This window comes from Ursus americanus, chromosome 21 (assembly GCF_024610735.1).
Source record: "Ursus americanus isolate L20-20 chromosome 21, mUrsAme1.1.p, whole genome shotgun sequence".
Taxonomy (NCBI): domain Eukaryota; kingdom Metazoa; phylum Chordata; class Mammalia; order Carnivora; family Ursidae; genus Ursus; species Ursus americanus.
In genome coordinates, this window is record NC_142147.1 from 39,155,044 (window position 1) to 39,179,868 (window position 24,825).

Sequence of the window (24,825 nt, forward strand, 5' to 3'; positions counted from 1 at the left end):
ATCAAGGCCCGACGAGGCTATAACCTGTTTGTTGATCACGTGAAGGAAGGCTACCTATATAAAAAAGAACTGATGGGGGGGGGAGCTTACAAAAATTGGAATGTCCTCTATACGCCGTTTTTGTTAGTGCCTCCAAATATGTCTCGGTGTATTTGGAACGTCTCTCGGCAGCGCCTCGGGTCCCTTTCCCTAATGAACCCCAAAAGTACTATGCCCAGAAAAAAAACTCGGAACGGGGGTCCCCAGAAAGGATGATGGAGTTGAGGGATGCTCCCCGTTCCTGCTGGTCTGTTGGCCCATAATGAAACTCCAGTTTTGCCATGAGAGAACGATGACCGCGGAGTTTGGCCTGGAGATCGAGGCAGCTGCAGAATGGGGAGCTGGGGGGCAGCCGCCCGGGGGCCAGGAACCCGGGCACCCACGACAGAAGGAGTCGCGTCCCAGGGAGGAGGCTGGTTCTCCAAGGCCGCTGGACGCCTGGGGCCGCCGCCAGCCGGGCTTGCCTACCTCCCCTGGTGGCCCAGTGCGTCTCCACGCCTGCACGCCGCGACCCCTGGCGGCCAAGTCCCTGTCCCACCTCCGTGCTCCCTGGAGGCGTAGAATGCTTCCTTCCTCGAGTTCCCACACCCCTATGCTCCCTGCAACCCCAGTACCCGCGCCTCCCCTCACCCCTGCACCTACTGCTGAGCCCGCCTCACTCTACCCTGGTCTCCCCATCCAGAGTCCCTGCATCTTCGCACACCCGGGCGGCAGAGCCCCAGACCCTGGTTGCCGCGACCCGCATTCCCTCGAGTTCCTTCACACTCCCACACCTCCCATCACCACATCCCCAGCACACACCCCCGCCCGACACACATCCCCTGCACGCCGTGGGGGGTGGGCAGTGGACCATTTCAGACTTGCTCCTTCTATCCCCCCTCCCTTTTAAAAATATTGCTTTATTGAGACGTAATTCACACAGCATACAATTCACCCATATGAAGTGGGGTTTTAGCATATTCGCAGAGTTCTGCAACCAGGGCCACATCACTGTAAATTTCATCGTCCGGAAAAGAAGCCCCATACTCACAAGCAGTCAGTCAGTGCCCATTTCTCCGCAAGCCATCCTCCCAACTCCAGCCAACTACTGATTGACTCTCTGTCTCTATAAAGTCACTTGTTCTGGACCTTTCCTAGAAAGAGAATCAAACAGCCTGTGGGCTTTTGTGACCGGCTTCTTTTCCTTAGTATAACGTTTTCGAGGTTCGTCCATGTTGCAGGATGTACGAGTACTTCATTGATTTAAAGTAGATACATATGTGTATAATAAATACATTATATGTATCACAAATAGACTTTGTTCTTTAGAGCCGTTTTCAGTTCACAGCAAAGCTGAGCAGAAGATGGAGAGAGTTCTTGCATATCCCCTACCTCCACACACACAAGGCCTCATTATCAACACGCTCCACCAAATGAAATATTTAGAACAATTGATGATCCTACAATGATACCCAAAGTCCACAGTTTACGTTACATTTTCCCTTGGGGTGTCGTACGTTGTATGGGTTTGGACAAGTGTATACTGACGTGTACAGTCATTATGTTCTCATAGAGTTGTTGCACTGGCCTAAAAATCCTCTGTGCTCTGCCTGTTCTCTCTCCAAACCTCCCAGCCCCTGGGAGCCACTGATCTCTTGACTGTCTTTACCGTTTCCAGAATGCTGGATGCATACAGTATGTGGTCTTTTTACACTGGCTTCTTTCACTAGCTATTTCATTAGTAATCTGAAATCTACCAATGAATGTACTGAATCTACTAATGAAAGGGAAGATTCCTTTCATTAGTATCTCCTTTCATTAGTAATGTGAGTTTAAGTTTCCTGAATGTTTTTTTCATGTCTTGTGTGTCTTTTTCATGGCTTGGTAGCTCGTTTATTTTTAACACTGAAAAATATCCCATTATTTGGATTACCGTAGTTTATTTATCCATTCACCTACCGAAGGACACCTTCAGGTTTTTCAAGGTTACTTCCAAGTTCTGGCAATTATGGATAAAGTTGTAAAGACATCCGTGTGCAGGTTTTTGCGTGGACATAAGTTTTAAACTCCTTTAGATAAATACCAAGGAGTATGATTGCTAGATTCTATGTTAAGAGTATGTTTAGTTTTTTTTTGGAAGAGATGTTTATTTATTTATTTTAAAGATTTTATTTATTTATTTGACAGAGAGAGAGAGGCAGCAAGAGAGGGAACACAAGCAGGGGGAGTGGGAGAGGAAGAAGCAGGCTCCCAGCGGAGGAGCCTGATGTGGGGCTCGATCCCAGAACGCTGGGATCACGCCCTGAGCTGAAGGCAGACGCTTAACGACTGCACCACCCAGGCGCCCCAAGAGTATGTTTAGTTTTATGAGACATTGTCAAACCGCCTTCAAAGGTACCTGTACGATTTTGCATCCCCAGCAACGAATGAGAGTTCCTGTTTCTCCACATGTTTGCCTGCATTTGGTATTGACAGTGTTCCCCATTTTGGCCATGAAATACGTGTGTAGTGGTATCTTATTGTTTTAATTTGCAAACCCGTGATGACAAATGATGTGGAACATCTTTTCACACACTTATTTGCCACCTATATATCTTTTTTTGGTGAGGTGTTTCTGTTAAGGTCTTTGGGTCATTTTTTAATTGGGTTGTTTATTTTCTTAATTAGGCTTTGATAATTTGGGGTGGTAATCCTTTTTCATATGTGTCTCTTGCAAATGTTTTCTCCCAGTCTGTGGTTTGTCTCTCATTCTCTTGACATTGTCTTTCACAGAGCGGAAGTTTTAAAGTTTTATGAAGTGCAGCTCATCAGTTGTTACTTCTGTGGATTGTGGCTTTGGCATTGTATCTAAGGAGTCATTGCCAGACCCAAGATCACCTCGATCTTCTATGTTATTATCTAGGAGTTTTTAAAACTTGCGTTTTACGTTTAGGTCTGTGATCCATTTTGAGTTTTTGTGAAGGATGTAAGGTGGATGTTTAGTTTTTTGCATGTGGATGTCCAATTGTTCCAGCACCATTTGTTGAAAGACTATCATTTCTCCATCGTATCGACTTTGCTCCTTTATCAAAGAGCAGCTGGATTTTATTTATGTGGATCTATTTCTGGGCCTTCCATTCTGTTCCATTGATCTATTTCTCTATTCTTTCACTAATACTACACCGTCTTGATCACTGTATCTTTATAGTAAGTCTTGAAGTTGTGTGGTGTCAGTACTTTGTTCTTCTCCTGGATCTTTTGCCTCTCCGTATAAACTTCGTAATCACTTTGTCAATACCTGCAAAATAACTTGCTGGGATTCTGATTGGGATTGCATTGAATCCACAGACCAGGTTGGGAAGGACTGATATCTTGACACTACTGAGTCTTCTTATCCATGAACATGGAATATATCTCCGTTTACTTAGTTCTTTGATTTTGTTTATCAGAGTTTTGTAATTTTCTTCCTATATCTCTTGTACATATTTTGTTAGATATATGCCTAAATATTTAATTTTGGGGGGCGTATATGTAAATAATACTGTTTTTAATTTAAAATCCCACTTGTTTTGGGCGCCTGGGTGGATCAGTTGGTTAAGCGTGTGCCTTTGGCTCAGGTCATGATCCCAGGGTCCTGGGATCTAGTCCAGCATCGGGATCCCTGCTCATTGGGGAATCTGCTTCTCTCTATGCCCCTCCCCCTGCTTGTGCTCCCTCTCTTTCACTCAAATAAATAAATAAAATCTTTAAAAAAATTCCTCTTGTTCATTTCTGGCATAGCAAAAAGTGATTGGTTTTTGTATTTTATATTAACCTTGGATTCTGGAGTCTTGCCAAAACTGCTGTTAGTTCCAGGAGTTTTTGTTGGTTCTTTTCGATTTTCTACATAGGTGCTAATGTCATCTGTGCATTAAGACAGGTTTGTTTCTTCCTTCCCAATCTAATACCTCTTATTTCCTTTTCTTGTCTTATTGTGTAAGCTGGAAGTTCCAGTACAATGTTGAAAAGGAGTGGTGAGAGGGGAAGTCTTTGCCTCATACCTGATCTTAGTGGAAAGACTGAGCTTCTCATCATTAAGTATGATGTTAACTGTAGCTTTTTGTAGTCTTTGGCAAGCTGAGAAGTTCCCCTCTATTTCTAATTTGCTGAGAGTTTATATCATAAATCGCTATTGGATTTTGTTAAATGCTTTTTCTGCACCTATTTATATAGTCATGTGATTTTTCTTTTTTAGCTTACTGATGTGATGAATTATATTAATTGATTTTTAAATATTGAGATAGCCTTGCACACCTGGGATAAATCCCACTTGGTGATGATGTATAATTCTTGCTATACATTGTTAGATTTAATTTGCTAATATTTGTTGAGGATTTTTACATCTATGTTCATGAGAGATATTGGTCTGTAGTTTTCTTTTCTTATAATGCCATTATCTGGTTTTGGTATTAAGATAATGCTAGCCTCGCAGAATGAGTTAGGAAGTATTCCCTCTGCTTCTATATCCTAAGAGAGATCGTAGAGAATTGGTATAATTTTTTCCTCAAAGGTTTGGTAGAATTCACCAGTGAACCCATCTGGGCCTGGAGCTTTTTGTTTTGGAAGGTAATTAGTTACTATTTCAATTTCTTTATTACATAAACACCTATTCAGATTGTCTAATTTTTCTTGTGTGACTTTTGCCAAATTGTGTCTTTCAAGGAATTAGTCCTTTTCATTTCAAATTTGAAATTAGTCCATTTCATTTCATGTGATTAAATTTGTGGAAATAGAGATATTCATAGTATTCCTTGATTATCTTTTTTAAAAGATTTTATTTATTTATTTGAGAGAGAGAGAGAGAGAGAGCACAAGCAGGATGAAGGGCAGAGGGAGAAGCAGATTCCCTGCTGAGCAGGCAGCCCGATGTGGGGCTTGATCCTGGGACTTTGGGATCATGACCTGAGCCAAAGGCAGATGCTTAATGGACTGAGCTACCCAGGTGCCCCTCCTTGATTATCTTTTTAATGTTCATAGAATATATCTTTCACTTCTGTTATTAGTATTGTCTTATCTCTTTTTTTCTTAGTCAGCCTGGCTAAAGGCTTATCCATTTTAGTGATTTTTTAAAAGAATTTATTTATTTGAGACAGTGAGGGCATGAGTGGGGTGGGGAGGGACAAAGGGAGAGGGAGAGGCAAACTCCCAGCTGAGCCGGAAGCCCAACCCAGAGCCCAATCCCAGGACCCTGAGATCATGACCTGAGCTGAAGGCAGATGCTTAACCAACTGAGACACCCAGGCATCCCTCTATTGATCTTTTATAAAGAACAGTTTTGGAGTTCATTGATTTTCTCTGTCAATTTCCTGCTTTCAATTTTCATTGGTTTATGCTCTAATTCTCATTCTTTCTTTTCTTCTGCGTACTTTGGATTTAATTTGCTCTTCTTTTTCCATTTGCCTAAAGTGGAGGTTCAGATGATTGATTTTAGATCCTTCTTCTTTTTTATATATGCATTCAATGTTATAAATATCCATCTAAGCACTTCCTTCACTGCGTCCCACAAATTTTGATGTCATATTTTAATTTTGTTAGGTTCAAAGTATTTAAAAACTTCTCCTGAGATTTCTTCTTTGACCCATGTGTTATTTAGAACTGTGTTGTTTAGGGGCTCCTGGGTGGCTCAGTCAGTTAAGTGTTTGACTCTTGATCTCAGCTCAGGTCTTGATCTTGGGTCGTGAGTTCAACCCCTGCATTGGGCTCTATGCTGGACATGGAGCCTACTTAAAAAAAAAAAAAAAAAGTGTGTTGTTTCTTCTTTGGAGAAATGCCTATTCAGATGTTTTGCCTATTTTAAAATTGGGTTGTTTCTTTTTTTTATTGTTGAGTTTTGAGCATTCTTTATATAGTCTAGATACAAGTCTGTCATCTGATACACGATTTCCAAAAGTTTTCTTCCATTGTGTGGGTTGTTTTTTCACCCTCCTGATTTTTAATTTTGATAATGCCCAGTGTCACATTGTTGCCGCCACCACCTGTGCGTGTGGTGTCGGAGCTAAGGAACCACTGCCTGACATGAGCTCCGGAAGACTTATAATTATGTGTTCTTCTAAGAGCCTTGTGGTTTTAGTTCTCACATTGAGATCCTTGATCCATCCTGAGTTAATCTTTGTAGATGGCGTGAGGCAATGGTCCAACCTCATTCTTTTGCAGGTGGGTTTTATTTGTCTCAGCATGATCTACTGAAAAGACTAATCTCTCCATTTTTAATTACTTGGCACCCTTGTTAATTAAGGAAGCAATTGACCTAAAATACGAGGGCTTATTTCTGGATTCTCAGTTCTGTTCCATCGATCTCTATGTCTGTTCTTAGGCCTGTAACTCCAGTGTCTTGATTACGGTCACTTTTTGTATGTGGTGAGTTTGGAAATTGGGATTTGTGAGTACTCCACCTTTGTTCTTTTTCACTATTGTTTTGGCTATTTTGCTTTCCTTGAGCATCCATGTAAATTTTAGGATCAGCTTGTCGATTTTGGAAAGGAAGTCAGCTGGGATTTTGAGGGGATACTGTTGAATCTGTACATCATTTTGGAAGGTATTTTCATCTTAACAATAGTAAGCTAATAGCTAATCCATGAATATGGGCTGCTTTCCCATGTCTTTGGGTCTTCTAAAATTTCTTCCAACAATGTTCTGTGATTTTCAGAGTACAAGTTTAACACTTTTTTTTTGGTCATTGTTAAATGTATTCCTATTTTGATGCCTTTATAAATGGAAATTTAAAAAAATTTTTTTCCAGTTTGTTCATTGCAAGTGTATAGAAAAACAATTGAGTTTTTGATATTAATCTTGTATTTCGTAACTTGCTGAACTCATTCAATCTCTTTAATTTTTTCAGATCCCGTTTAAAGTTCTGACGGGACATGAGGACCTTGTGAGCTCGTGTAACTTCTGTGTGGATGACACAAAGCTCCTCAGTGGTTCCTATGACTGCTCTCTGAAGTTGTGGGTAGGTGGCCTGGTGTAGGTGGGATGAGAACGTCCCAGGAGGAGATAGAAGCTTGTGCCACATCTTATGGAGAGTTCCCCAGTACTGAGTTCCCAGATGCCCAAGGATCCCAAAGACTTGGAGACAACTTTCTGAGTGAAATGCAAAAGGAGAAGCCAAGTGAGGGTTGAAGCCTAGCGTCGAGCCCCTGGAGAGAGATGAGTTTAGTGTGGTTGCTGGCAGCCTGTTGATTTGGAAACAGTAGGCGTGGGGGATGGGGACCACTGGCGGGGACCACTGTGGGCCCATCCCACACCTACTGTTGGACAGTTCCCACTGTGCCTGGGGCTTACCTGGGATCTCTGAACTGTGGCCTCTCTTTCGGTCTCCTTCTCATTTGGAAAATTCACTTCCTTCCACAGAGATGGTATGGCCAGGCCTAGGTGGTCACAGAGGACAGAAAAGTGCCAGGGCCGGGACCTGTCCTTGAGGGGTGGTTGGGAGAGGCAGACTTGAGCATGTCTCAGTGCCCCAAGGTGCAGGAAGCAGGGGCACAAGGAACAGGGGTGTGTGACGGTCAGATGTTGCAGAGACGTGACCACCGAGAACTCTTCCCAAGCCTCTGGGCATAGCCAGCAGACTCTGGAAGGCCTTTCTGGGGGCATTGCTGGTCAGTTAGAAGGGGGTGATGAGGGAGCGGGGTGGGGGATGTCAGTGGCCATCAGGGTCCAGGCCACAGATGACTGTGTGGCTGGAGCTGGGCCCATGGGGGACAGCAGTCCATTCTGAGTTTTGCCATCTCCTCTGGCTTCAGGGGCAGAAGGGGATAGAAAGGAATCTGCTGGTTCCTGGGTTCTGGTTTGGGTAATCAGGTGAAGGATAGCTCCTCACCCTCCAGATGACCACAGAGGTCACCTTCTGTGTCCTTAGTGGGTACCAAGGCCAGGCAGACTAAGCAGAAGGGTTTGGGGATGGTCCAAGTGGTTCAGCTGTGTGACCCTGGGTGGTCACATGACCTCCTGGACCTCCCTGAAACTCTCCAGGTCCAGCTGCATGCTGGGCTACCCTGGGGCCTGCCTGGCCTAGGCCTGCCCCCAACAGGCATCCGCTCCCGACCTCTGCTGCGGCTCATGAGCTCCTTCTGGGAAAACTTCTGGTTCCTCTGAGAGCCTTAAAACCTTTCCCAACACTCTGGGGTGACTGAGAAGCCAAGGGTGAGGGGGCTCTGTGGGTTGTCACCACCTGGGGGGGAGCAGCTTCCAAGTGTGCAGCCTGCTTGGCCAGCTCAGATCCTCCCCACATTCTTCTCACCTTTTGAACCAATGGAGGGACAGGCAGGGGTCTCTGTCTGTTTGAGCCAAAAGGCTCTTGTCTCTAAAAGGGGAAATCCGCCTGTTTCCTCTCGTTGTCCCAAGATTAGAGGCCATCCACTGAGATGTCCCTGGCTCCCCACAGTAGAATAGCTGCCTAGTCCATGCCACTGTATCCAGGTTGCAGTCATTTTGGCCTGTCCAAGTGTCCCCATACCAGCCTTGCTCATGGACTTGCCTGCTTCTGCCGATTTCTCCAGGTCCCTCCTTGCCCCCACCCCCAGCCCCTGCCAGAGTCGCCAGTTGTCTGCCTTGGCTGGCCCCATTGACACCTCCTCCAAGAAGTCTTCTATCCTCCTGGTTCTCTTTTCCCCACCTTTGCCTTTGGCTGGCTCCTCCTGTGGCTCTCTCTGCCCCAGTGCAGCTGCCATTCCTGAGCACTCCCTGGGTAGATGACTCAGCCATTGCCCTGCACACTGCCTTCTCCTGTCACGGTATCTTGGCCAAACTGTCCTCTTGCTTCTCTCTCCTTTCCCCACTCCTGTCACCTCCCATCTCCTATCCCTCCTCTTGGGCCCCACCCAGAACCCAAGCATCTGATTTAATCTTTTGGAAGCTCCCTTCACCCTCATTGTGGACCATTGTGAATAGTTTGCAAAGTCCATACATGTACGAAGAAGCTGGGGAAAAAAATCATTCTCTCTCTCTCTCTTTTTTTTTTTTTTTTGAGAGTGACAGTGGAGGGAGTGGCAGAGGGAGAGGGAGAGAGAGAATCTCAAGCAGACTCCAAACTGAGCACAGAACCTGATGTGGGGCTTGATCCCAGGACTCTGAGATCATGACCTGAGCCAAAACCAAGAGCCAAACACTTCAGTGGCTGAGCCACCGAGGTGCCCCAGAAAAAAATATCATTCTTAATCCTGCACCCAATATCACTCTAATACATTGGCATGCCTCTTTCCAGTCACTAAGAAATAGCAACTATGGTGGTTTTTCTCATGGCACAGAGAAGAAACAAGAGCCATCACTTCACAACCCTCGAGTTAAGTGTTGTGAAAATGTTGAAATATAAGTTTATTTTTTTCTTGTTCACACACGTATAACCATGTTTACAAAACTCAGACCATAAAGAAACGCTGTTTATATAGCCGTGATAAACTTGGGGTGTGGGTATTGTCACATTTCCCTATTTTTTCCAACTCTTTATTTGGAGCCCCTCTTTCTCCTTCACTTAAAGTCTGACCAGTGCCCCCTCCTTGAATTATCTGAGTCAATTATCTGAGTCTACAGAGGATTTCCTGCCTCCAAATGCCAGGTGAAGAGGGAGCTATCCTTCCCTTATTTATTTCAAGAAACATTCAAGGGGCGCCTGGGAGGCTCAGTTGGTTAAGCATCTGCCTTGGACTGAGGTCATGATCCCAGCGTCCTGGGATGGAGCCCTGCGACGGGCGCCCTGCTCAGTGGGGAGCCTGCTTCTCCCTCTCTCCCCTGCTCATGCTCTATCTCTCGCTCTCTCTCAAATAAATAAAATACTAAAAATTAAAAAAAAGAAACATTCAATACAAAAAAGAGCCATTTCCACTGTCTTTGGAATTTACTAAAAATCTGGCTTGTTTGCCATTTACCTCTTGCGGAGGGATTCTCTTCACAACAGTGCACCTGTTAAAGAGGGTTTCAGGTCTATGGGTGCTGTTCCTTCTCCTGACCAGTAGGTGTCACTATTGAATGCCGAAGCTGCTCATGGCCGGCCCCCGCCCCCGCCCCCGCCCCCGCCCCCGCCCCCGCGGCTGGTCCATTTCAGGGCTGCACTTAGTCGGCCCCGGGCCCTGTGCAGACCGCAGTCCCAGGCCCCACAGTGATTGTTTTCTTAGTTCCAAGTTTGTGCTACAGCCACGCACCAGCCAGGGAGGCTGGATCACACACAGGCTGCCTGGACCGGTTCTTTCCTCCCAAGCCAGTAGACTTGTGAGTCCAGGCTTGCAGCTTGGATGTGTCCTGTCCTGGTGAGTTCCTCCTTGGATTCATGCTTTCCCTTCCTGCCTCTTCTTAGGGCCTTGTGGGTTCCCCAAACACGACCCCACTGTGTCAAGTCTTATGGAGTAGGGGTTGAGGGCCTGGGTCTGTGCAGAAAAGGTTCACCTAGCAGGTGTGAGACCGCTGCGAGGCTGGCCGTGGCCGGCATCTGGGCGCTGGACTGGGCCATGGTGTCCTGCAATCCGCTAAGTGATAAGGAGGGCTCAGTGTACCCAGACTGTTGGCATAAGCCACGTGGTTCATGCTGAGCACCTGCTTTCCTTCTGGGAGTCTGGATTTTGGTGTATGCTAGAGAATCCCCCCAAAAACCCTGGGCCCCAAGGCTCAGGCCCATCTCCCCCATAGACGACAGGTCACGTGTGTTATCACAACTGGTTGCTGGAGGAAGTAGGTGTGTCCCGTGTGACTCACTGGGAGACACTCTTGGAAGCTTGCGCCTGTCTCCTCTGGACTCCACCCTAGGCTCCTTCCCCTTTGCTGATTTTGCTTTGTGTCCTTTGCTGTAATAAATCTTAGCTGTGAGTCTGACTATCTGCAGGGTCCTGTGGGGGTCCTGGAGAATCACCAAGCCTGGGGTGGTCTTGGGGACCCCTGACAGAGGGTTCTTTGCCCCCCAGCACAACTTGGGGTCCTTTTTTAAAAAATTTTATTTATTTATTTGTCAGAGAGAGCGAGTGCACAAGCAGGGGGAGTGGCAGGCAGAGGGAGAAGCAGTCCCACACGGGACTTGATCCCAGGATGCTGGAATTAGGACTTGAGCCGAAAGCAGACACTTAACTGACTGAGCCACCCAGGTGTCCCTCGACTTAGGCCCTTAATGCAAAGTGGGCTCTGTCCCAGGTAGTACTGTCCCAGGCCTGCCCTGGTCAGGCCAGAAGCTCCCGTGCTCCGTATTTTCACCCAGCAACCCAAGACCTTTCTAGGAATTCATTGTCTTACCAGTAACCCGTTTTTCAAGGGGACTTTCCACCGCAGCTTATCCTGAAAAGCTCTTGGTACGTTTCTAGCTGAGAATATTTCACCTCTGCCACAACGGCAGTTTCACTTTGGCACCCTGTTTTCTTCTCTTCATGCTCTCGAGTTATTGCCTGGCGTCGAGCTCATCGTGCTCTCCAGTCATCAACCGCCAGCATGCTAACGGTGGCCGGCGTGCTGGGATTTGTTTTAACCGCTCCCCTGAGGTGCCTGGTGCCAGCATGCCCGCCGTGCCCTCTGACCCCTGATGAATCTTTTTCGGCACAAGTCTTTGACCACACTTCGATTAGGAGAGACCCCTCGGAGTGGCATTGCTGGGTCAAAGGGTGCGAACTTTTCACAAGTTCTTGGAGGTCTTGAGAGATTCTGCCAAGCCCTTTTGGCCAGGAGAGACGGAGGAACTTGTCTGCGGCTCTGTCCCCACAGGGGCCTGTTTGGGTCTGGTGCCTGTGCAGGGGAGCGGGTGTGGGTCTCCAGGGACGTTGTGGGGGGGGGCAGGGCACCCTTGCTGCTGGGGGGGGGCTGGAAAGTTCTTTTGCCCGTTGGAGCGGGCCGCAGGGTGCAGGACCAGGGGTTGTCACACTTCGCCGTTGTGGACAAGCTCAGGGCTGCTGGTGAGCTCAGGGCACGGCTTCTGCCAGTGGTGCAGTGACTTCTCTCTCCCTCTCTCCTGTTGATTTGAGGATGCTGTGGATGGCTTGGTCATTCGGGATTTTGAGCACGGGCCCAAAGCTCCTGTTTTAGAGTGCAGCGTGACAGCTGACAGCAGAAGGTGACCTTTCCTTCGTCTGGCGCCGGGCAGGAGGAGCGAGGAGGCAGGCCAGTGTGCAGCCCGCCAGGGACGCTTTTCTGTTCTCTTGGCAACTACGCTACCCTTCTCCCATCTATGTCCCCACGGTTCCCACGTTTTGCTTTAAGAGTCAAGGGGCTGTGGTAACTCTTTGAAAATGTAAAGCGCTGAAAAGACAGCATGTGTCGTGGCTCAGACAAAGCCAGTCTGCCTTTCCTTCATGGAGATGCTTTTCTGTGCTCACACCCATGGCCCGGCTGAAGCTACAAGGGGCCACGGGGACTGAGTCCCAGGGGGCATCTCACAGGGGAAATGGAGGCCCAGGACACAGGGGTGCAGCCCAGCTAGGAGGCAGCCACGTGCCCCCAGAGCCTCTGGGAGGCATTTGCTGAAGCCCCTCACACGCACATGAGATGGGCCTTTAAAACACAAGGGGCTTTGCTTTTTTTTTTTAAGATTTTATTTATTTATTTGTCAGAGAGAGACAGAGAGAGAGTACACACAAGCAGGGGAGAGGCAGAGGGAGAGGCAGGCTCCCCTCTGAGCAAGGAGCCCCATGCGGGACTAAATCCCAGGACCCTGGGATCACGACCGAGCTGAAGGCAGAGGCTTAACTGACTGAGCCCCCCAGGCACCCCAAGGGTTTTGCTTTAAAATAGATTTGCTTGTACCCCAAGCAGCAGCTACAAAGCTGGTAAAAACTCGCGTGGGAATTTATCTTCCATGGGGGACACGGATTGCCACAGAAACATGCAATGGGAGAGAGGTCCATGTATATTAGTATGGATAAAGGTACATTTATGTTATTTTACTAAATGCACAAGAAAACGTTTCAGAACAAAGCGAGCTGTCAAAGTGCTCCCGTAAAAAAACAGACCCGTGAGCAGAGAAGGAAAGGGTTGGTGCGTGTGAGTGGTAGGTATCCCCTCAGAAGAAGACCGTCATTCACAGAAGAGAAGAAACAGTCCCGTTCGTGCCTTGAAGATGGAAGGACGTGTCTGGGTGGCAGAGGGACTCAGGAAGAGCGTGCGGTGGCGCCTTGCCATGAGGTTCTGTCTGCTTCCAGGGAGGCTCCGGGAGGGGGCTCAGGGAGCATCGTGAGAAAGATTCGGATATTACTTGCAATCTTGATCCTAAGTTACAGACATTTTCTCTGAAGAACTTTCTGGGTTTTCCCCCCCATAGAACGCATAGCCATAACCGTCTGGGTCATTTTCTTGGCAGAATTATCACAGCGTCCTATGACAAAGCGGTGAGGGCTTGGGACCTTGAGACAGGCAAGCTGCTGGTGAGTGTGGCCTGCCCAGTGCAGCAGCCCTGGCTCTTGACTGGGCATGCTGGGGGGGTGGGTGCCGGCTGAGGGGGCCTGGGGTGGGAAGGGAAACCAGTCTTTCAGAAAAGGAGAATTTTCTCAGGGACACCAGGTGATGGAGGGGGAGCATCGGGGAAGGAAAGCTCCTTGGGGCAGGCAGAGGAGGGCTTTTGCTGGAAGGATGGGAAGGGTTTGGATACTGAGCAGGGGGAGTGGTAGAGAGAGGAGCATGGCACCCCAGGCTGAGGGAACTGCGCAGGAAAAGACTCTCCCCTGCGGGGGTGTTGGGATTTGATGGGGCAGGAAGTCGAGCTGAGGCCATGGGACAAAGGCCCTGCGGTCAAAACATGAGTGTTCTGGGGAGGGTCCTCTCCCGAGCTTGGAGGGGCCACCATCCATCCATCCAAACCAGCCTGAGACTCCCTCCCTCTCTGTCCTGTGCCCCAGCAGCACCGTCCCTGCCGAGGGGGCTCCCCAGGGAGCTCCTTATCGCCTCCCCTTTGCTCCTCTTTTCTTCTTAGTGCAAAGATCAATTTATAGTCACCGTAAACACCCCAGAGATTATAGTTAATATCTTGGCACCTCTTTTCCTATGTCTGCACACATTTCCAATGAACACGGGTGAGTACGTTCTGTTAACAACGTAGCATCATTCTGTGTGTACTTTCTGGATCTTGACTTTTTTTTTTTCACTCAAAAATAAATGGTGGGTAAGTACACTTGGACGTCATCCTTTTTTCATGGATGCGTGGATTCCATGGTATGGGTAAGTCAGGCTCTATGGCGCTATTCCCTGGTAATAGGACATTAAGGCTGTTTTTACTTTTCTCTATCATAAGTGGTACTATGATGAGGAAACTTTGAGTGTAATTTTTCATATGCACGATCCAATATTTTCAAGGAAATAGAGGTGAATTTTATTGCTAATTTGGTATAGAAAGATGGTCTTTTAAAAATTATCCTCTGGACATCCATGCCAACTCCTCTCTGAGGCACCAGGGGAGTGCTCACTATCTCACAGGCCAGACAGCATGATTTTTAAAAAATTTTAGCCACTTTAGTCGGTGGGAAAATGAGACTAGCGTTGATTGCTCCTGACTTTGAGCGTTTATACCAAATGTTTGTTTCTTCTCTTGTACATTTCCTGCTCTTGTCTCCAGCCAGTTTTTCTATTTGAGATGCTTTTCTTTTTCTTCTTCAAACATCTTTTTCGTGCTTTGATTTATTTTTCTTGCACCAGTGATCCATGCCCCTTGCCAACTAGAGAGCTGAATTAGTTATCCACCACTGCTTGACAAATTAGCCCAAAACTTAACAGGTTGAAACAACAAGCACTTATTATCTCCCAGTTTCTGATAGAAATCTAGGAGCAGCTTAGCTGGGCAGTTCTGGTTCAAGTTTCTTACAAGGTCACAGTTCACATGTCACCTGGGGTTACAGTCACCTGAAGGCTCAACTGGGGCTGAAAGCTCCGCTTCCAAGATGGCACCCTCACATGGCTTTGGTCAGGAGCCCTCAGTTGCTCTCCCCCATAGGGAGGCTTGACCATTCTCAGGACATGACAGTTCGCTCCCCCAGAGTATGTGATCCAAGAAAGATCAAGGAGGAAGCCATGGTTCTTTTATGGCCTAGTCACACACTATCACTTCTGCCATATTCTGTTCATTAGAAGCTAGTCACCAAGTCCAGCCCATGGTCAAGGGGTGGGGAATTAGTCTCTACCTTCCAGAGGCAGGACTGTCGAAGAATTTGTGAGCATATTTTAAGTGGCAATACCATAATTTGTAACATACAGAGAGACCCTCCTTTCCTTGAATGTTGAGCGGCTATCGTCCCCTTCTTGAGGTTTGGTGCCAGCCTCTCCTGGGGGTTTGTAAGCAGCCTGAGGGGCTGGGCTGTGGTGTCCTGTCCCTGGTGGGAGTCACAGGGCAGACACTTAATAAACACTTGTTTACCCAATTGAGTAGGAGGAAAGTTGGCCATTATGAGAACCTTGCGGCCAGTCCCACTAGATGCTCTCCCTATCCTTGTCCATCTGTCCCGCACACAGATTCATTAATTACATATATTAATGAAATTAATTACTTAAAGCCAACCCAAATTTAAAATTCAGTTCCTTATTTGCACTAGCCCGTTGCAAGTACTCAATGGCCGCATGTGGCCCAGAGACTAATTAATGTATTGGGTGGTGCATAGATGGAACATTTCTGTCATCACAGAAAGTTCTACTGGACTGCAGGGCTAGAGGGAAAACCACCCTTTGATTGTTGCCCTATTCAGTGGAAGATCAATCATGAAACCTTCATAGCCTCCTGTAAGCTTTCTCCTGATGGCAAATACGTGGTCTCAGCCTTGGACGTGGACCGTGCGATCTGTATAACAGATGCAGAAAATGCCACCACCGTGTCACACATCAAAAGTGAGTTTGCAGGGGCTCCCTGCTCTGTTCTGTCTGCCATGGTAACAGCCACTTGTCCCTTGACCGACGGTGACTTTCGGTGGCCTTATTTGATGAGGCTATAATGAGCCACATCATTAGAGATGGGACACTCATGGATAAAACACCAGCGGCCAAGACCTTGCCCGATTCTCATCGGTTAAGGTTAATCACAGGATTAGCCCCATGCTTGTCATAAATGAAACAGTGTTCTGGTCCAGTGTCACATGGACAGTTAAAGCCCAACCTTTCCTTGAGTGGAGACTCAGCTTTCATAACGTTTTTGTCTGTATTTTTAAAATATAAAGATACTAAGCATCAGATGCCAATTTTCTGGTTATGATACTGTACAATAGTTATACAAGCTGTTTTTATTGGGGGAAACTGGGTGACGGGCATACAGGATCTCTCTGTCTTATTCCTTACAAGTGCATGCGAGCCGACGGTGATCTCAAAATAAAACATTAACAAGATGTGTAATCATCGTAAAAAATGTAGTAAGTATGTAAAGAGTGAAAGGCTGCGCTATGTGTCCTGTCTCCTTTGCTGGGGTGTCTATTATTAACAAAACGTTGCTGGGTGGCCTTCCTGACCTCAGTGAGTGTGTGCGTGCGTGCAGGTATGTGGGTGTTTGCACACCCCATGCCTACTTCCCATGTGTGCCTTGCGTTTCTGTTTCTGAGCTTGGACCTGGGATGTCGGCACTGCCCCTTGGCCTGCACCTCCCCTTCCCGTGTCATCGCATCTTCTACCTGTCCTCAGCCTCCAGCTTCTAACTGCACGCCACGCTTCTCCGTGCTCTGTCCCACCTCCAGGCCTTGGCACCTGCTGTTCCTTCTGCTGGGAGCCCTCTTCCTGTTCTGTTTCCCGTGCTAACTTTTAAGGTTCCTCCTCGACCTCTCAGAGCTGGGCCAGCCCTGTGCTGGCCAGGAGCCATGACCTACTGCACACCCCTCTCGTGGCCCCCAGTGCACTATGGGCTGTTGCTTGCACGAGGGCACCTCCCCATCAGATGGGGAGCTCTGTGGGGACAGGGAGCTGTTTGGCCGTACTTCTCGTTCTAAGCCTGGCATTTGATCAGCACCCAGGAAATGTTTGTGCGAGTATAGAGTCCCTTGTGAAACTGGAATTGTGTTTCTGTAATATGGTCGCTGACCTGGGGGAGGCACGTGGAATGCCAGGTAATGGGTTGCTTTCCCTGTGCCTCAGATCATCATAGCCGGTGTCTCACAGCATGCTGCTTTGACCCCGATAGCCAGAGGGTGGCTTCCGTCTCACTGGACAAAAGCATCAAGATCTGGGATATTACATCCCAGACCACGCTGCTCACCATCACCAAGTGAGGAGGGGCCCCATCCTGCAGTAGGGAGGTGGGCCCAGGTCCCCATTCATGCCCTCCTGGATTTGGCGTGCACACCTCTGGCTTGCGATCGGGGGTCCACATGGGGCATCTCCAGCTTGGCCATGGGTGTCCAGAGGAGGCTGGAGATGGAGAAGGGGAAGGAAGGAGGCAGGCTGGGGGACACCACTAGCTGTGGCTTGTGGGCAGGGACAGGGCTCAGGTGCATTTGTTTCTATGTGAGCCAACCCTGGAAAACATTGTGCAGAGCTCCCCCACCTCCCTCCCAAATGTGAATTTCCAGCGTCTCCTGTAAAAGGGGAATATCTGATAATCCAGGGTGTGCAAGGGTTCCCTGGCAGGTGGCCCCCACTGGGTGGGGGGGCCAGTCCTCTCTAGAAGGCCCTAGAGTCAGGATCCCAGAATGTATATATGCCCTATCACCCTGCCTGCTGCACTCAGTGACGAGCCCTGCTGGCCCGGGACAGGCTCTCCCTTGGGGATCTGGCCAGGGGTTAAGAGTGTGCAGGTTTGTATCCTGTGTGACCTTGGACCTTAGATTCCTCACCTGCAAACTGAGCAGAGGTGGGATCTGAGCAAGACAGTACATGCAGGTCCTCAGCATGGGCCACACGGTGTGTGCTCAGCACGTGCTCTGTTACTGAGAGGGACTCTCAGGGACACCTGGGTTGGGGGTGCTGTGGGCCACTTCCCTAGGGCAGTGAGGGGTGCGGGCAGCAGAGGTGGCCGCAGTTCCTGGTGTGGGCATCACAGCCCACTGTGTTCTGTTTTCCCCATGGAGGTGGAAAGGGAAATAAACAAAATGTTTATTGGTATTTTCGATCAACCCAAATGTATGATTTTTTTTTTGAAATGTAGCTTTTAGTAAGAAAAGATTAAGGCAAAGATTCTCAATGCCACATGACAGGGCTGGCTTCATGGCACGCAGCCTCTGAAGTTACACGGGTCCCCCCATACCTAGTGCCCCACGCTTGATTTCACATTCTGCTGTCAATGTCCTTAAATTCTTAGTTTTTGAACAAGGGGCCTTGCATGTTTTTATTTCCAAAATATGTAAATTACTTTTTGAAAATGTAAAACATGCAACACAGTACAAAATTTAAAAGAACAAAAGGATAGCTAGTGAAAAATAGCTCTTACCTAGTCTCGAGGTCATTCACTTTCCCCTTTCCCTCCTTCCTGCCTGTCTTTCATTCTCTTGACAGCTTTATTGAGGTATAGTTCACACATCAGAGAATGCACCCATTTCAAGTGAACAGTTCAGTGGTTTGAGGGAATATCACATTATTTTTTTAAACTGCAGTAAAACTATATATAACATAAAATTTTCATTTTAACCACTTTAAAAAAGATTTATTTTAGAGAAATGTGGCAGGTAGGGGTGGAGAGCAGAGGGAGAGGGGGAGAGAGGAATCTCAAGCAGGCTCCATGCCCAGTGCGAGCCCCATGCAGGGCTCAATCTCACAACACTGACATCATGACCTGAGCCAAAATCAAGAGTCCAGCGCTTAACTGACTGAGACACCCAGGCATCCTTCCCCTTCATTCCTAAAGGATATTTTTGCTGGATATAAAAATCGATATTGGCAGGTTTTTTTTCTTTCATTATTTGAAATCTGTCCTGTCACTTTCTTCTTGTCTTCATGGTTTCTGATAAAGTATCCACTGCCACTCAAATAGTTTTTCCCCTGTAGGTAAGGGGCCATTTCTCTCTTGCTGCTTTCAAGATTTTTTTCTTTAAGTTTTCAGAAGTTTAATTATGTATTTATTTAATTTCATTTTTTTCTAAGTAATCTGTACCCCCAACATGGGGTTTGAACTCATGACCCAGAGGCCAAGTGTTGCATTTGAAGTTTAATTATGTGTGGGGGGTAGATTTCCTTGTGTTTATCCTACTTTAGTTTCATTTAGCTTTTTGAATCTGTAGGTTTATGTCTTTTGCCAAATTTGGTAAAATTTCAGAAATAATCTCTTTGGTTACTTTTTCAGTGCTACCTTCTTTCCCTCTTGGGACTCTGATGACACAAATTTTAGATCTTTTGTTATAGTCCCACAGGTCTCTCAGGTGGTTCCCCCCCCCCAGTCTATTTTTTGAACTGTTTAACTTATATTGTCTGTCTCCATATTCACTGATTCTTTTCTCTGTCCTTTTCACTGAATTTTTAATTTTGGATATCCTGTTTTTCAGTTCTGAAGTTTCCATGTGGCTCCTTTGTCACATCATCTATTTCTTTGCTGAAGCTTTCTATCTTTTCATTTGCTTCAAGCATGGTTATAATTGTCCATCGAAGCATTTTTATGGTGGCTGCTTAAAAATCCCTCAGATAATTCTAATGTCATCTCAGTGTTGGGCACCTGTTGATTATCTTCTCATGCACAATGAGATTTTCCTGGCGCTTAGTATGATGAGTGATTTCCCATTGTGTCGTGGGTGTTGTGTGTATTAATTATATCAAGAACTCTCCTTCTTGAAATCTTGTTCTAGCAGGCCACCCCAGTATAGCCTGGCAAACATGGCAGTCTAGGCTCCCCTCTTGGCCCTTGCTGATGGGTGTGGGGATGGGATGCAGGTTTTCATGAGATGTTTGGCTGGAATAAGGTAGGTAGTGTCTACAAGTGTTCTGTCTTGCTAGGCTATCCATTTGGCTAGGGAGAACAGGCTTTTCTTGAGGGCCTTTTTATGGTCCCCATTGTTTCTTGGAGTACAGGCTTTTCCAGTATTCAGTACAGGATTTATGAAAAAAAGTATAATCCAAGGGATGCACAGCATGCCATTCTTGGGTCCCAAGATGTCATGCTGGTCTGCATTCTTGTCTCCATCTTTCCTAGTCTCCTCTTTGCTTTATAAATGCCCAGGATTGTCAGCTGTACTTAGGAGGAGGAATAGGGAGGCATGCATTGATTCCATCCTGTCCAGAAGCAAGTGCAACATAAGCACTTTCCCCAAACGTTTGTTAAGTACAACAGCCTTTTATGAGAAGTGGAATTTATTTGAAATGAGAGCCCCTTCCTGGAAAATAGAGATAGCCTTGGTTTAAATCCCAACAACTGTGTTTGGATTCTGGGGAACCCTTTTTATCCATCTCCAGTATACGCTGGGATGGCTCTTAGCCTAATGGCCACTGGGATTTGGAAAGTTCTACCCTGGATATCCCTGGGAAGTTGACACTTCTTCTCCTTTGCTCTTACTCCGTCTGCACATTACAGAGAACTGAAACAGAGATCAAAACTCTGGCCTGAGCTCTAGAAAAAACAGTTTTGTCCAAGCTTTCCTTCAAGTAAAATGACTGGTTTTATGATACAGGCTACTCAGAGACGTTCATCTGTGTTTATAGGTTCTATTGAAAACTGTTTATAATGGAAGATGGGATTCATAGGGAAAATACTTTGAGGATCACAAAGAAAACAAAACCAGCAAAATTCTGACAGCTTTTTTTCTTAAAAAAAAAAAAAGACATATAAAAATTGAGCATGGGTAACTCACAACTTAATTAAATGCACAGCATCCAAATATGCTTTAATGACACTGAAGACAGATGAAGAGAGAGGGGGAGAAAAGAGAGGGAGTAGTTGGGAAGGGAAGTGGAAGGAGGTGGTAAGAGAGGGGTGGGGGTGGAGGGGCCTCCATCTTGGAGAGAAAGGAGGTGGAGGGTGAGCAGGAGAAACCGACTTTATAAGTGTGATCCAGTGTGAGACCTGAAGGGCTGTTATTCTATTGACCACCATTAAGAGATTTTCCAATGCTCTTTTTCCTCAAGTCTCTGGTAGCTCTGAATAGTACAGTGGTTCTCAACCAGGAGCAGTTTTGTCCCCCAGTGGACAATTTGCCAATGTCTAGAGACATTTTTAGTTGTCACAGCTGGGTGTAGGGGCTACCGGTATCCAGTGGGTAGAGTCCAGAGATGCTGCTCAATGTCCTACAATGTATGGGACAGCCCCCTCCCACAAAGAAGTGTGGGTAGCACAAAATGTCAGTATTGCATGATAGAGAAATCCTAGAATAGTGCATAGTCAGAGCAATTAAGATCTGGATCATGGTAATACATATGCAATGGAATCTTACTCAGCCATCAAAAAGAACGAAATCTCGCCATTTGCAATGACATGGATAGAGCTAGAGTGTATTCTGCTAAGTGAAATAAGTCAGAGAAAGACAAATACCATATGATTTCACTCATGTGCAATTTAGGAAGCAAAACAGATGAACATAGGGGTAGAAGGGAAAAAGAGGAAAGAGGGAAGCAAACCATAAGGGACTCTTAACAAACTGAAGGTTGATGGAGGGAGGTGGGTGGGGGATGGGCTAAATGGGGGATGGGCATTAAAGAGGGCACTTGTTGTGTTGAGCGCTGGGTGTTGTATGTAAGTGATGAATCACTAAATTCTGCCCCTGAAACCAATATTACACTATATGTTAACTAACTAGAATTTAAATTTAAAAAATGGGAAAAAAAAGAGAGATCAGGACCATGGTAGGCAACGATCAAAGGAATGATGTCTGTTAGGTCACAGGGGATCAGCTCCAGTGCCCTCATCTCAGCTGTGTCCTCAGATCCTCCAGGCATGAAGCGCTGAAGTGCACACCCTTCCATCTGTGTTTCAGGGCGCATTCCAGTGCAATCTCAAACTGCTGTTTTACCTCCAGTGGCCATTTCCTGTGTACAAGCTCTTGGGATAAAACCTTAAAAATATGGAATGTCCATACAGGGGAGTTTCGGAACAGTGGCGCCTGTGTGACTCTGATGAAGGGCCATGAAGGTTCTGTGAGCTCCTGCCACTTTTCCAGAGACAGTGAGTACTTAACACATAGAAAGATTTCACACCTATGGGAGGGTTGGGGCAGATCTCCTCATGTTCCATTCCTATGGACTTGCCGTAGTATAGAGAGGCAATTTCTCATGATGCCAGTGGTGAGGATGGATTTATTTTCTTTTTTTTTTTTAAAGATTTTATTTATTTATTTGACAGAGATAGAGACAGCCAGCGAGAGAGGGAACACAAGCAGGAGGAGTGGGAGAGGAAGAAGCAGGCTCATAGCAGAGGAGCCTGATGTGGGGCTCGATCCCATAATGCCAGGATCACGCCCTGAGCCGAAGGCAGACGCTTAACCGCTGTGCCACCGAGGTGCCCCGAGGATGGATTTATTTTCGATGAGAATGAAAAAATCAAGAGGGACATCATAGGCAGAAGTTTGCAAGTAGCGGAGACTCAGCTTAATGTGGCTTAACAGCCAAAGATATTTCTTAACCCCTGTAGTGGGGAAGTCCAAGAGCAGGTCTCACTTCAGGTGTGGCTGGGTCCAGACACTCAGACAGTGCTGTCAGGGAGCCAGTGCTGGAGAAAGAGAGACCTTCTTTTAGATGGTACCAGCACAAGTCCCAGGAAAGGCTTTCATTGGCTCAGTTTGGGACATGCCCCCACCTCTGAACCAATCACTTTAGCAGGGGATGAAAGGCTCGGATTGGCTAGGTTTCAGTGACTCGTCCACCCCCCTGAGTTCGAGGTCGGAGTCAGTGCCCTTCAACCAGAGGGTCTGGGAGTATGTGTGGGTGTTTCCCCATGGGAAATTGGGGCTTTGTTGCCAAATGAAGGGGCGTGGGTGCCAACAAGGGTCATGACAGGAAGCGGCCTCCGGCCCCGAGCCTCAGTGAGGGAAGTGATGGCTCCTGACTCTCAGGAGCCAGTGGCTTTACTCCTCCATTCTTGGGGGGAGTGGGGCTCGCTCTGTGTGTGTTTCAGGGGCCCCCAGCCAGTACAGAAGCAATCAGAGTCTGGCTTGCGAAGTGCTAGGGTGTTTTTGAACCACTCTTCGTCTTCACAAGCAGTCCCTGTGAGTTAGACCCCATTATGAGGCATCCCACCAGTTTCTTTCCTTGTATTTTTGGGGTTCAGAGTTGCATTCAGTCAATTATCACTATTCACACCTTCCGCCTTTGTGAATTAGCATACTGGGTAAAGCTTATCCGTAACCCTCAAATCAATATTTGTGGCACTTTTGTGATGCCGCCGGGGCTGTGGACATGCGCAGGGCAGTGAAGAATGTGAGTGAGCTTATGCACACACTCCCAGCTGCGGGCGAACAAGGCGGCCCTCTGCCTGCCTGTTTCAGCTCTCTTCTTGGAAAGTGTCCGTTTCGCGGTCCCTTTAGTGCCCAGTGATTTTGCATTTTGTGGTTTGGGTTGGTGATTTTGCTGTTTAAAGAGCGCCCCAGCACAGGGCTGAAGCGTTTGCTGTCCAGGGTCTCTCAGCGCGAGAAGGCGTCATGACGCGCCTGAAAACCCGTGTGCTGGATAAGCTTGGTTCAGGCGTGACCTCTAGCACTGATGGCCATGAAGTTAATGTTAACGAATAAAGCCTATGTATCAACTAAAGGGTGTTTCAATAGAAACAGCCCTAAAACAAGGCTATGTGTGCATTGATTGGTTAACGAAATGCCGTGGCCAGAGAGGCTCCTAGGAACCTAACCCTGTATATTCCTGAGCAGAAATTGTTCACCATTGGCTAATTCGGTGTCTGAATGGCTTTACAGAACATAACTGTCGTGAATAATGTGAATGGACTGTAACTGGTTGGGCATCATCGGGCCACCCCAGGAAGGGGTTTGAGTGTCCTTGAAGTGAACCGTGGTGGCACCTCACAAAGCGACCTCAGCCCGCTTCGACCTCGCTGACGGAGGAAGCAGTTGGCATGGGAAGGTGACCGCCCATCCCCTGAAACTTTATCGTTTTGTGTTGTAGCCTCTTTTCTCGTGTCTGGAGGGTTCGACAGGACCGTGGCTATCTGGGATGTAGGAGAAGGCTACCGGAAGCTCTCCTTGAAGGTACCGATGTCAGCATCAGATAGAGGGTTGTGCTGGGTGCTGGGTGTTGGGTGCTGGGTGCTGGGGATATAGCAGTGAGTGAGACAGACCTAGATGTCCCCACTGGAGCCGACACCTCTGTGGAGAAGAACAGACAAGAAACCAACAAGCAAATCATCGACCGTGATGAGTGAAGCAGAGAAACTCCAACAGGGTGATGTGAAAGAAATAGACCCCAAGGACTAATCCACAGTGGGTGGGCATGGAGGGCTTCTTGGAGAAGGTGGCATTTGAGCTGAGAACTTGATGGCAAGGAAAGACTGGGTGAATGAGGATCTGGGGGAAGGGCATTCTAGGCAGAGGGAAGTGCAAATGCAAAAACTCAGAGGTGGAAAAGTGTCTAAGAACAGCAGAAATTACTCTGCAGAAAGATGAATGCCACAATGAGGCATTCACAGAAAGCTATGGACTCCAAAATGGTGGGTGTCTGCTTTTGCCTCCAAGTTAGAGGAGACTCAAAGGGGCTCTATAATGAGGGGAGGGATTTTCCCAACTTGGCAGGAATCCAGAGAGGCCAGGTAGTCCCAGGACTGGCTACAGCAACACCTCCGTGCCAAGTGCCCCCTACCCCAAAATTTCTGCAGCCTCCCTGGTCTTGTGATCTCGCGGTTTGGCTGTGAATGCTTGCATCCACGACTCTGGGTCCCTCCGTCCCCTGTGGCCCGAGTGGAGACCGTGCCCCTTGATCATCACAACATTCAGGCCCCCGGGGCTGGGCTGTCTGGAGTGCTCTTCTGCAAGGGTTTTGGGGGAGGCAAAGGGAGTTTACATCACAGCAAATAAA

General features: G+C 47.3%; 1 protein-coding gene across 1 annotated transcript in view; it reads left to right on the top strand.

Moving 5' to 3' along the window:
• The window catches only part of WDR88 (WD repeat domain 88), a 40,254-nt gene that overhangs the window by 3,105 nt on the left and 12,324 nt on the right, over positions 1-24,825 (top strand). Inside the window, exons 2-8 of the mRNA XM_045796171.2 lie at positions 6,875-6,985; positions 11,967-12,055; positions 13,298-13,361; positions 15,666-15,804; positions 17,032-17,161; positions 21,786-21,973; positions 23,920-24,002. Of these exons, the coding sequence (XP_045652127.1) occupies positions 6,875-6,985; positions 11,967-12,055; positions 13,298-13,361; positions 15,666-15,804; positions 17,032-17,161; positions 21,786-21,973; positions 23,920-24,002 (804 nt within the window). The remainder of the gene's footprint in view (positions 1-6,874; positions 6,986-11,966; positions 12,056-13,297; positions 13,362-15,665; positions 15,805-17,031; positions 17,162-21,785; positions 21,974-23,919; positions 24,003-24,825) is intronic.